Source organism: Perca flavescens, chromosome 12, assembly GCF_004354835.1.
Source record: "Perca flavescens isolate YP-PL-M2 chromosome 12, PFLA_1.0, whole genome shotgun sequence".
Taxonomy (NCBI): domain Eukaryota; kingdom Metazoa; phylum Chordata; class Actinopteri; order Perciformes; family Percidae; genus Perca; species Perca flavescens.
In genome coordinates, this window is record NC_041342.1 from 34,284,426 (window position 1) to 34,296,932 (window position 12,507).

At 41.7% G+C, this 12,507-nt stretch overlaps 1 protein-coding gene across 1 annotated transcript in view; it reads right to left on the reverse strand.

Moving 5' to 3' along the window:
* Positions 1–5,311: 5,311 nt before the first annotated feature.
* The window catches only part of nmnat2 (nicotinamide nucleotide adenylyltransferase 2), a 20,416-nt gene continuing 13,220 nt past the window's right edge, over positions 5,312–12,507 (reverse strand). The window contains exons 6-11 of the mRNA XM_028594032.1: positions 12,393–12,473; positions 10,319–10,363; positions 10,089–10,165; positions 7,400–7,501; positions 7,239–7,306; positions 5,312–6,198 (exon numbers count right to left, since the gene is read on the reverse strand). Coding sequence (XP_028449833.1) covers positions 6,096–6,198; positions 7,239–7,306; positions 7,400–7,501; positions 10,089–10,165; positions 10,319–10,363; positions 12,393–12,473 — 476 coding nt within the window. The 3' untranslated portion in view covers positions 5,312–6,095. The remainder of the gene's footprint in view (positions 6,199–7,238; positions 7,307–7,399; positions 7,502–10,088; positions 10,166–10,318; positions 10,364–12,392; positions 12,474–12,507) is intronic.

Consider the following 12,507-nt stretch of genomic DNA (forward strand, 5'->3'; position numbering starts at 1 on the left):
TGCGTAATAAAAGCTTTCCACACAAACAAAGAAAAAAAATGAGATTTTAACCGTGTCGGGCTCGGACAGAAATACCTTAATGCCTGTCGGGCTTGACAGCTTTGCACAATTTTATTTTTGAAAATGGAGAGGGTGAAATGTCCGTTTATGAAAATTGCCGGCCATGTGCTTCACAACTATCGAAGGCTGGTGAATAAGCATACTCAGTGGTAAGCAACAATCCAGCAGGAAGAGTAGAGTCAGACTGGTATTTGAAGGCAGTTGATGGAGCAGGATGAGTAGCAGGTGCTCTGACTGGGATTGGTGCCAGGTGTGGGAGGAGGGGGGCACACTCTGTGGAACATGCAGGTGGAGACAGGAACACAGACAGACAGACCCAAAACCCAAACACACCAAGCACACGGCAAGCATCACAAAATGAAGACATAAACCAAAACTCACACACACACACACACACACACACACACACACACACACACACACACACACACACACACACACACACACACACACACACACACACACACACACACACACACACACACACCAGGCTGTCACCGCACGGAAGTCACAGCAGGCGGGGCGCATGACAAAGGTTGCACGTTGTAAAGTAAAAATCTTTAATATGAAACAGAATCTTCTGCAGATTATGACCAACATATGTACATTTAACCCTTCTTTTATCTCCCCAGCGACTGTGCAACTTTTAGTAAATTTAAAATTTGAACTTTTTTTACGACACTTTTGTCCCAAGTTTTTTGTCTAGGTAGGTAGACAGGTATATAGCTCACCTGGTAGAGCGATATGTTTCTTCAAATTCGACGGTGAATTTTGAAGGCCATTATTTCGCAATCTCTCGGGAGGCAGAGTAAGCACTCCATTCTATATGAATTGTTTTTCACTCCGACAAATGAAAACATTCGGTGAGGATACTCTTTAGAAAAATTTATATATTTTTTTTTAAAGCAAAAAAATGAAATAAAACAAAAATTCAATGAAAGTGGAGATCGGATATTTAGCCTAGTTGTAGGCCTACTTGCAAAGCGCGTTGTATGGAATCATCCGTGTTATTTTTAAGTAATCATAATTATTAAGTTAAAAAGAAACCCATATTTCTGATATAGACATTTTGCAAATGTCAAATTTGACCCAAAGACAACACAAGGGTTATTAGGGAAAGTCTGCAGATGTCTGTGGACATTAGGACAGTGGCTGTCAGCATCTGAAGTGACGCAAAAAACGCCCTTCAGCGTGTTTGTGTAACGTACCGGGGAGAGCAGCAGCTACACGGGGTTTGAAGATGACGTAGCACTAAGAGGGACTACGGTAGAGAGTAGTATGTAAGACCAAGAATCTGCGTAGGGAGGTTGGTTGGGGGGGTGGATGGGTCGAACACAGGACTTTCACCCAGGAGACCGGGGATCATGTCCTGCGTGTCACATTTCCCAAACCCAAACGTCCCTTTCTTCTTTACCTAAAGCCAACTATCCCGTTCTTCCCGTGTGCCACGGAAACGTAAGCCCACCCACGACCTTTTCCTAAACCTAACTGCGTCAAAAGTGACGCCAATAGTCCCGACCAAGCGTGTTTAGATATGACGCTAAAGGAGACTTTTACCGTCAATAACAACGCCAAAGGCACCTGACCAAGCGTCCGTATTTTACGTGATGGGAGCGAGAAATGTTGCTTCAGAAAGAGTTGCAAATCATCAACTTTCCCTCTTTAGCGTTTAGCTTAGCGCGGCACCATAGCAACCATAAACACCACTGGCTCTAGCTGTTTGGTGCTTCCTGATTGGTGCTGAGAAAACAGTTCCCGACACTGCTTCCGTCTGCTGTCATTTCATCGTCTTACTTGATGTCAAAAAGTTCTGCCTGTGCCTAAAGTTTCTATAGTTTCTCAGTTTTCTTGTGTTCTTGGTTTCCCCTCTTTTTAATGATTTTGGGATTGTCATCTGCTACTTTGATTGTAAGTTTACTTTTTGATCATTAAATCATCCTACCCTCCGTTATCTCCTTGTCTCCTCCACTTTTTGGGTCCAAACCTGAACCGTATGTTCACCTACAATTGAATGTATTCTGGACGACAAGGAGTTCATATTATTGTGTCGATGAAATATTTTATTTAAGCAGCATAGGAGGGTTATAAGAGCTTAATGTAACCAAACTTTTAAGTAATTTTAAAATCAGTAGTGAGGCCCAAAAAACAGCTTTAAAATCCCATGTTGAAAATTAAAACTCATAAATAAAATCTAATTCAGTTTAGTTTGTCTGTTTCGTGTGAGCTCAGTTGGGTTGTCAGTCATATAAAAAGTTGTTTAACTGTAAATAACACACACGCACACATTAAAAATGACACGTCATGGTTAAGAGTGCATCACAGTTTACAATCAAAAGAAGTCAGAGCAACAAAAGGCAAATAATACAAGAAAACAAGATTCATTTTTTTTGGCTACATGGCTCAACAAAAAGTTACCGACACACAAGCACACACACACACACACTCAAACATACGCACGCACACACACACACGCATACAGACACACAAATAAATGTACAAATCATTGCAAACTAATTCCACATTAATGAGGCGTTGATCTTCGGTACATACAGATCTGTACATTCACAGAGTGAAGAGAAAATGGACAGAAGTGGGTGATGACGGTCCCCACTGTGTATATATATATATATATATATATATATATATATATATATATATATATATATATATATATATATACACATATTTACTTTTGGTTTCTTTTTTTTAGCATACACGTTCACAACAGATCATATTCTACCAAGGGTTGAACATCCATGCCAGAACCAAACTGTCTAAGCATGCAGTCTACGAAGAGCTAACAGGAGCACATGAACAAGAAAAGAAAACAACAACAACACTGCTGCTGAGGATTTGTTTTACAAAAGTTCGTCGTCATCATCATCATCATCATCATCATCATCATCATCATCATCATCATCATCATCATCATGTCAAACTATTTTCAATGCCTAAAATCTCAGGATGTCCTGATATAAGACAATATTGGAGTCCACTCTGTGTTCAAATCCCCCCCGTGTTTAAAAGTGTCTCAACCCGTTCTCTCTTCCAACTCGTAAAATCCTGACGCTTGGTCAGAGTCTCTCAGAGTCAGATACTGACGCAAAAATCACCCTGTAGCGTCTGTACGGGACGCACCGGGCAGAGCAGCAGCTCGACTTGTAAGTAGGATTGGGCATCGAGAACCGGTTCCTACTAGGAATCGTTTGAAAAATTTTATTTTTATTGGAATCGTTTGGAAAATTTGGTTTCGAATTGGACCATTGGTTCCAAATTTAACACGCTCAAGTTTTGGTTTCTGTAGTGGCCACCGATCTTTCAGGCGCTTGTTGTGTTGCAGCGAGCGAGCACAGTAAATGTGCCTTTATTTTACGTTGAAAAAGCCCGGTAAAACTGTAAATAACTATTAAATCAAAATAAAATGTTCCTCTTATCTGTGAAATAAGTGTGTGACCTGTTTCAACTCCACCCCTCAAAGAATCGTAATCCAGAATCGATAAGAACCGGAATCGAGAGGAAGAATCGTAATAGGAATCAGAATTGTTCAAATCCAAATGATGCCCAACTTGTAAGATGACGTAGCATTAAGAGAGACAATCGTAGAGAATAGTATGAAAGACAGAAAATCAGCGTAAGGAGGCAAACAACACCCCGAAGCGAGGTTTATGGTAGCCGCGTGTTCCCTCAAACATCCCACTGGGAAAAGAAGAGAGTTTTCTTAACAGTGTTACAGGCAGACAGCCATTTAGATTTGGAGATAAATGACAAATGTCACGTTAATGATTAGAGTAGATAAATGTAATATTTAGCGGTACGACTTTGTTTATCATGGATGTGTTTACTACTGTTGCCACACGCCCTACTTGCCTTTACTTCTGCTCTCTTCTTCTCTACTACTTCTTGCCTATTCACAGATTATTTTGTTCGTACGCCCCCTGGTGTTTCAGAGAATACTGCAACAAATAATGCCATCCATCATCGTCTGCTTATCCGGGTTCACAATCAATGCTTTGAGCATGAACGTCGCCGTGCATGCTCGTAACGTTCGAGTATAACCAAGCCTTAACCCTAACCCACCCACGATCTTTTCCTAAACCTAACTGTCCCATTGTTGTGCAGCATGCCACTTAAACATATATTTTTTAAATGGCTCCAAGAGTCCCTAACCAAGTGTGAATTAGTTGAAAGCCCCACTGCGTCTGATTGAGTCAAAGAGACTTTGTGTGTCAGAAACAAAAGCCAAAGGCACCTGACCATCCGTCTTTTTTGACGCGCTGGGAGTGAGAATGTGTTGGTTTGGAGTTAGGTTAACGGTTAGGTTATGTAAACCACAAACAGAGCCTAAAACATCGGTACTGTTGCTATGTTTACCTGCAGGTTATTATACCTTTAGCTCGGAGGTTAAACTGTTGCCCTGAACTACGATCGGTGTGTCACTATGTACAGTTTTAGATACAGCTACAGCAGGACAGACAGTGACGGACGGTAGCTGAGTGTACTTGTTGTCAAACTTGAGATCCTCAAGTTAAACTTCCTTCAAAACATCTGACAAAACGAAAACGGGCCTCAAGCAAGAACGTTTCCATTTGATTGTGAACAAATCTTACGTTGTGTTCAGAGAGAACGTACGTCGATTTTATGTTTCAACACTTTTAGATACACTTTTACTCTTTGGGTTTCAACTTGTTTCTATTAAAATTTTATTATCTTTCCACCACATGTATATATGTATATTTGTGTGTTTTATGGTTGTATACATATGTTTTTGTCTTTGTGAAGCAAGTGCAAAACGTGTTTGCTTTTTAAAGTGCTTTATAAATGAAATAAATTGAATTTGAAAACTTGAAACTCTCGGTGGCTGCGTTAGCTGTCAATACCTTTTCTGAAAAGGTATAAAACAACTTTAGTATCAGTGCTTCAGACTATGAGGTTGCCTCACAAAAATACTGGACTTACAAAGACTGTGAAGAGTCCTGAGATAACTTCTCTATGATTTGACACTTTAAATAAAACTAAACTGAAAACTTTCCTGGGCAACGAAACATCTTCGGAGCAACTTTCACCAAGTCGAGTAGCATTTGATTTTAACCCTTCTGTGGACAACTATGACCTGGACAAGTTGTTTTGGGAGAGAAAGGACCACTTACTGTATTTATTCATACATAAAAGAGAACACTATGAAGTATTGGGGAAAAAAAATACTTTTTCTTACAAATTTGTTTGTACGAAAGATCTTGCATGAGGCCCAATAACCCTGCCGATAAAAGTCAAGGGCGACTTGATTAAAGGTGCTCCAAAGACTTTTTGGCTCTCAAACGAGAAACTTATTCAGTTCCGAATGAACAAAGGGATTTCGATCATCTTGACAACAACCACAAAGAGGTTAAATAGCTGGGTTTCCCAACCGTTCGCTGAAGAAGTCTCTGGAATGACAGACGAAAAACCCTCAAAGCACCAAGTCCAGATGCCCTTATAACTATGACATGGACAAGTTGTTTTGGGAAAGAAAACACCACTTGTTTATGTCATACATATAAAAGAGAAGGCTATACATTGGGAGCAGTTTGGGAATTTCAAACTTTTACTTACAAATCTGTCAGTGCGATTGGTTCTTGCGTGAGGCCCAATAACCCTGTCGCCTTTTAGCTAAATGCTACCCTGATACAGAATTTTAATTTTTTTTCCATCAGCCCCTGGTACACTGAGCATGCCTGGTTGTGTGTCATGCAACCCCAAACTTTTAATAAAGACATAACAAACAGAGAAAACACTGCTGTTACCACTGCAATGAAAATACATCGATGACACCCCTGCAGCCCTTAAAGATGACCTCCATACCTGCTCACTAACACCCCAATCTCATCCCAAAACTGCCGCAACCCACCCTGGCCCCCTCCCTGATGGTAACGTCATGACACAGACAGAAGTAGGGACACTAATGATCCAGTTTTGGAAAAGCTCAAAGAAGAGTATATGTTTGACACAGAAGACAAAGAAGGATGTTTTGGGGTTTCCTTGCAGGCAGGCTGTTGCGTCTATCCAGAGGCGTTGATGTAGAGCTGACTCTGTAGGATGTAGTCAATGACGGGCTGACTCAGGTAGTCCACAACATGGCCGTCCCCGTGCTGCAGGGCTAGTCTGATGGATGGGGTAAGGAAGGGACATACATTCACTCAGTTTTTACATTTTATATTTTACATTTAACCTGCCAAACTGTTCATCACTGTCCTATATCAAACATGTATCTCCAAAACATCAATATTCCATGAGCCAAAAAAATACAAACGTGTTTTCAGCTTCATGGCATCTTTCAGCTAACCTGTTGGGCCCATAAACGTATTCTCAAACAACAGTTCGTATGATATCTTATAAAATATGACGGTCCTATTTAATGTTGTGAAACGGCATTAAAGTTTAAAGGGATCTTTGTCCCTTTCTGCCCTTTCAGTTGTCATTCTGGTTGAACCATTGTACAGCATTTGGCTCTTTATGTACAAATCTCAAGAACATCTATTGGTAAAAAAGACTTTCTACAAGCTAAAAGCCAGTGCCTGAATTGGTAAAAAAAAAGGTGTTGGTACCCTAATTCAGCAGTTGCATGACATGATCATTGTATGTGTCTTGGATGCATTTATAATCCTCTTGTAGGTGTCAACCTGAATAATCGACATAAAACTAAATTGAAAACTGTCCGGGGCACGAAACATCTTCGGAGCTGTCATTATACAAAAGTACACAAGGCAATTGGTAGTTGAAATGTGTACTTGCAAATCCCTCATTTTGCACACACAGCACACAAATGCATTTTAAGGGTGTGGGGCTGGGTCAGCCATGATACACCTTCTCCAGCGGCCAGTCCAACTCCATACTTGCTACGTATGGTGACTTGAACCGGCGAACCTCTGGTGCCTAAGCTAAGTCCCCAAACACTTAGCTACATCCATCCCAATTTGTCTTAAGGATCATTCCATCGGGGCTACATGGGGGTGCTGTCTGATTTTACATTGAATTGCTTGGTTTCTCCCAATGAATCATGATATATGGCATAGGTTAGTATATCAGCCTACGTCAGACACATTTCTGGTGTGCAAAGACGTAGAAAACACCACGCAACTGACACGCAACAGAAACGCCACGCTCACGCCACGCAGGCAGTGTGCAGGAGGCCTTATCCCCACCTGCTCTTGGTTGAGCTGACGATGGACATCGGGTGGCTCATACCGTCTTTCACCACGGTGATGTTGTCCTGAAAACAAAACAGAGATGAGATGAGACAAACGAGGTGGACATTTGTCTTCCTTAAAGGGTAAACCATCCAGAGTTTAACTGTGATATTAACCTTGAACTTGCGGAGAATGGAGGAGTGATTCATGATCTTCTCTGTGTCGGCTCCATCACGAGGAACAACCACGATCCCAAAATCTCCCACGATCACCTCCATCTAATACCCACAGAAACACAACCGTCAGTCACTCTGTAGGCAGCGCTACGCAGCAGACTGAAGGTGATAACACCGGCATGTATGACAAAAGCTGGACTGAATTAATCCATCTCATGATGACTCAGGAGATGACTCAGGAGATGACTCAGATTGCTTGTTTAGGAAAAGTGAATTTCTGTGCTGAACTTTGACTCACTAGTCATTACTGCTGATGAATTGATTGATAGAAGAAACCATCATGACAGTGTTGAACCAGAAAGAAGACAATCATACACTGGATTGGTTCCAGTGTATGATCGTCTTGTAAATTGTTCCCTCTTTGAATTAAATATATTTTCCTTAAAGGGCAACTTCCATGTTTTGTGTCTAAGTGACTGAACAACTTTGAAATTGGTCCAGTACTAAGCAAGAACCGGGCTGCAATGTAACCCTACAGGACTAATGTTCAGCATCAGTTAACGTCCACTAAAAGTTCTGTTTTTGCCGCTGACAGACTCAGATTATTATTCTAAGTGTCTGACAACATTATGGGATGGATCCCTACAGAGATAGACCTTTTAGTTGAAGAGTAAGATCCTTTTAGTTTAACATGAAATAGCCCCGAAATCACCATCACCAAACTCCACCAGACTCCATGTAAATAATCAGGACTTTTAGCGTGTATAGAGCCATCATATCTCCACCAGACTCCATGTAAATAATCAGGACTTTTATCGTGTATAGAGCCAGCATATCTCCACCAGACTCCATGTAAATAATCAGGACTTTTAGCGTGTATAGAGCCAGCATATCTCCACCAGACTCCATGTAAATAATCAGGACTTTTAGCGTGTATAGAGCCAGCATATCTCCACCAGACTCCATGTAAATAATCAGGACTTTTAGCGTGTGTAGAGCCAGCATATCTCCACCAGACTCCATGTAAATAATCAGGACTTTTAGCGTGTATAGAGCCAGCATATCTCCACCAGACTCCATGTAAATAATCAGGACTTTTAGCATGTATAGAGCCAGCATAACTCCACCAGACTCCATGTAAATAATCAGGACTTTTAGCGTGTATAGAGCCAGCATATCTCCACCAGACTCCATGTAAATAATCAGGACTTTTAGCGTGTATAGAGCCAGCATATCTCCACCAGACTCCATGTAAATAATCAGGACTTTTAGCGTGTGTAGAGCCAGCATATCTCCACCAGACTCCATGTAAATAATCAGGACTTTTAGCGTGTGTAGAGCCAGCATATCTCCACCAGACTCCATGTAAATAATCAGGACTTTTAGCATGTATAGAGCCAGCATATCTCCACCAGACTCCATGTAAATAATCAGGACTTTTAGCGTGTGTAGAGCCAGCATATCTCCACCAGACTCCATGTAAATAATCAGGACTTTTAGCGTGTATAGAGCCAGCATATCTCCACATGTATTGGGTGCACTAAGGGTTTATTTGGTTACACTTTACTTGAAGGTATCTACATAAAAGTGACATGACACTATCATGAATGTGTCATAAACATTATAAATGTTTATGTGTTCATGACAGTGTCATGAACACATGCATGGAGCCATGATACTACGATTTACATGGTAACAACCACAAACAAACTGGTTGGCGGAAATACTCATGCGCACGTACAGCGAGTTTGAACTTCGGAGGGCCCGGCCGCATGAAGCAGTCCTGCCTGCTGAGACAGTGCACGGCAGTGAGACACATGTACACACACAGACACACACACATGGACAAGCACATGGACACACATACAATGACGCACACACACACACACACATACGGACACACACATACAGAGACACGCACACACACAAATAGACACACAGATGCACGACAACACACACATAAATAGACACACAGATGCACGACAACACACACACAAACATGGGCACGCACACATGCATACAGAGACACATACACACACACACACACACACACACATGGACACGCACATGGACACACGCACGCATACAGAGACAAGCACTCACAGATATAAACACACAGATGCACACACACACAAGGACACGCACGCATACAGAGACACACACACATACAGAGACATGCACGCACTCTTAGGTAGATACCTTTAATTAAAAGTGTAATTGTTTATTTTGACCAAACCAGAGAGGTGATTGTTGGAACAGTGGAAAGATGAACCAAGACGGCTTTTGGTAGTTTTATTTAGTTTCTGTCCACTTTGAATGAAGTGTGTTATACAATGATAAAAGTCCTGATTATTTACATGGAGTCTGGTGGAGTTTGGTGATGGGGATTTCTGGGCTGTTTCATGTTAAACTAAAAGGATCTTACTCTTTAACAGACACTCAGTTACATCATTCAAACCCTTGGATTCCTTCACTGTCTCTTGCTAACAGCTAGCATTCATATTAGCATGATGTGTCGCTTGTTAGCAGTGTGAGAGAAGAATAACGCTGCATGCTAACGCTTTCTTTTTGCAGGTGTTTTCCTTTGACATGGCCATCGAAATTACCTGTTCTGTTATTACAATGGCGTTCAAAGGAAATAGAGAAGGGGCGGAGCTACATGTTGGGTAGGGGGGGACAGTGTGCTTACATCACTGTCCTTCCACAGGCCAGGGATGCAGAAGGACTCCAGGAGATCACTGCCACACAGGAGCAAGATGCGTAACTCTACAGACGACAAACAGGCAGGAGGAAAGAGACACGTTCTCAGTAAACTCCACGTTTACTGGGTACAAACAAACCAGAAGGAGGCCAGACACAGCAGGAAGGAAAACCAGAGGACACGACACAAGAGTCTGTTCAGGTTTACAGATCACTCACCGATCTCCTCGTATCTCATGGCGGTGCCCAGGTTTGCGTTTTCATCTGACAACAACGAAACAGAAAAGGGACAGGGCGAGAATTACATACTTTTACAACTTTTCAATTAAACAACTTTAAAAAAAGATATTATAACTGAATTAGTCTTGTATTGCCAGCCCAGGTCTGGCGAGTCCACACAGCATTCCTGGATGGGAGAAAAACATGCTCTGGTTTATTGGCATTTCTTTAAGCAGCATGGTGGCACAATGGTTAACACTGTGGCCTCACAGCAACAAGGTTCTGGGTTCAAATCCAGGTCATTCTGGGCCTTTCTGTGTGGAGTTTGTATGTTGTTCCCATGTTTGCGTGGGTTTCCACCAGGGGTGCCAGTTTCCTAACCTGACTCCACCAGATGGATCGCTTCCCATTTGCTCTGCATATCCATCTGGGAACTTTCCATTGTAGAACTTTTGGGAAGGGGTAAAAATCCTGGTTAGCTGATTGGATAAACCATCTGTCTATCACCACCTATGTTGGTGATAGACGGGCCAAATCAACCAATCTGATCAAACTCTTGCCGAAACCAGTCGGGAGAAGAGCAGAAACATCTTTTCCTTCGAGAAAAGCCTCCAGTGCCGTTTTTTTTTGCTTTTCTTTCAATGAAGGACTACTTTCTAATTCAGATAAAACTTGCTGCGATAGCTACGCTCATCTCATCCGTGGAAGCCTCCACGTTGTTTAGACTGAACAGTCGCTTCTCGTTGCGTCACACCAAAAACCGCCTCAAAACCAACGCTGATTGGTCGGTCGTTTATTGCTCGAAATTTAAAAAATCTCAAGATGCCAGACTGATCTGCGAGTGGAAAATTGGAGCTCACCAGATCAGGATGGTCTCACCAGGCTACCGGTTTCCCCCACCATCAAAAACATGTACTAGGTTCTCCAGGCAGTGCCCTTGATCAAGGCACTGGCTCAGATTTGGAGTTGGTCCCTGGGTGCTGTAAATGGCTGCCCACTGCTCCCTTGAGGGAGGGGTTACATGCAGAGAATGAATTTTGCTACATGTATGTGTACAGTACAGGCCAAAAGTTTGGACACACCTTCTCATTCAATGTGTTTCCTTTTTATTTTCATGACTATTTACATTGTAGATTCTCACTGAAGGCATCAAAACTATGAATGAACACATATGGAATTATGTACTTAACAAAAAAAGTGTGAAATAACTGAAAACATGTCTTATATTTTAGATTCTTCAAAGCCACCCTTTGCTTTTTTATTAATAAGGGAAATAATTCCACTAATTAACCCTGATAAAGCACACCTGTGAAGGTAAAACCATTTCAGGTGACTACCTCATGAAGCTCATTGAGAGAACACCAAGGGTTTGCAGAGTTATCAATAAAAGCAAAGGGTGGCTACTTTGAAGAATCTAAAATATAAGACATGTTTTCAGTTATTTCACACTTTTTTGTTAAGTACATAATTCCATATGTGTTCATTCATAGTTTTGATGCCTTCAGTGAGAATCTACAATGTAAATAGTCGTGAAAATAAAGAAAAACATTGAATGAGAAGGTGTGTCCAAACTTTTGGCCTGTACTGTACGTGACAATAAAGTATCTTTACCCTAAACCAATAACAATCATCTTGGGGCGGTGCTAAGCAACAGTGCCTCTGCTAAATAGTCTCAGGAAGGAACTTGTTTTGGTTGAACATGTGTAACGTTTGAAAGAAGTTTGAGTCGTGTAAGAGAAAACTCAGATTGGACAGATAGTCTAGCTAGCTGTCTGGATTTACCCTGCAGAGATCTGAGGAGCAGTTAACCATAGTCCTCACAAATCAGCCGGAGGTTAGAACCCCAACACAGAGACAGAGGAAGGAGACGGGACATCCGGAGTAAAAGAGGGACATCTGGCGGGAACTTCCGGTGGTAACGGAGCAATGTCGTCGATATAGACTATAACTGAATTGATTGATTACATTTGCATGTAACACATGTGTGGTGTTGGTACTTTTACTGTAGTAAAGGATCTGAATACTTCTTCCACCACTGGAACCTGTTTCTACTCTCTTCGTCGTGTTCACTCACCGACGAAGGTGAAGCGTTCGATGTGAGGGCGAACGCAGCAGATCTTCCCCAAATTCTCACTGATCTTCCCCCACAGTTTGACTTAAAGCAAGAAAATGAGAAAGAAAAGAGATAA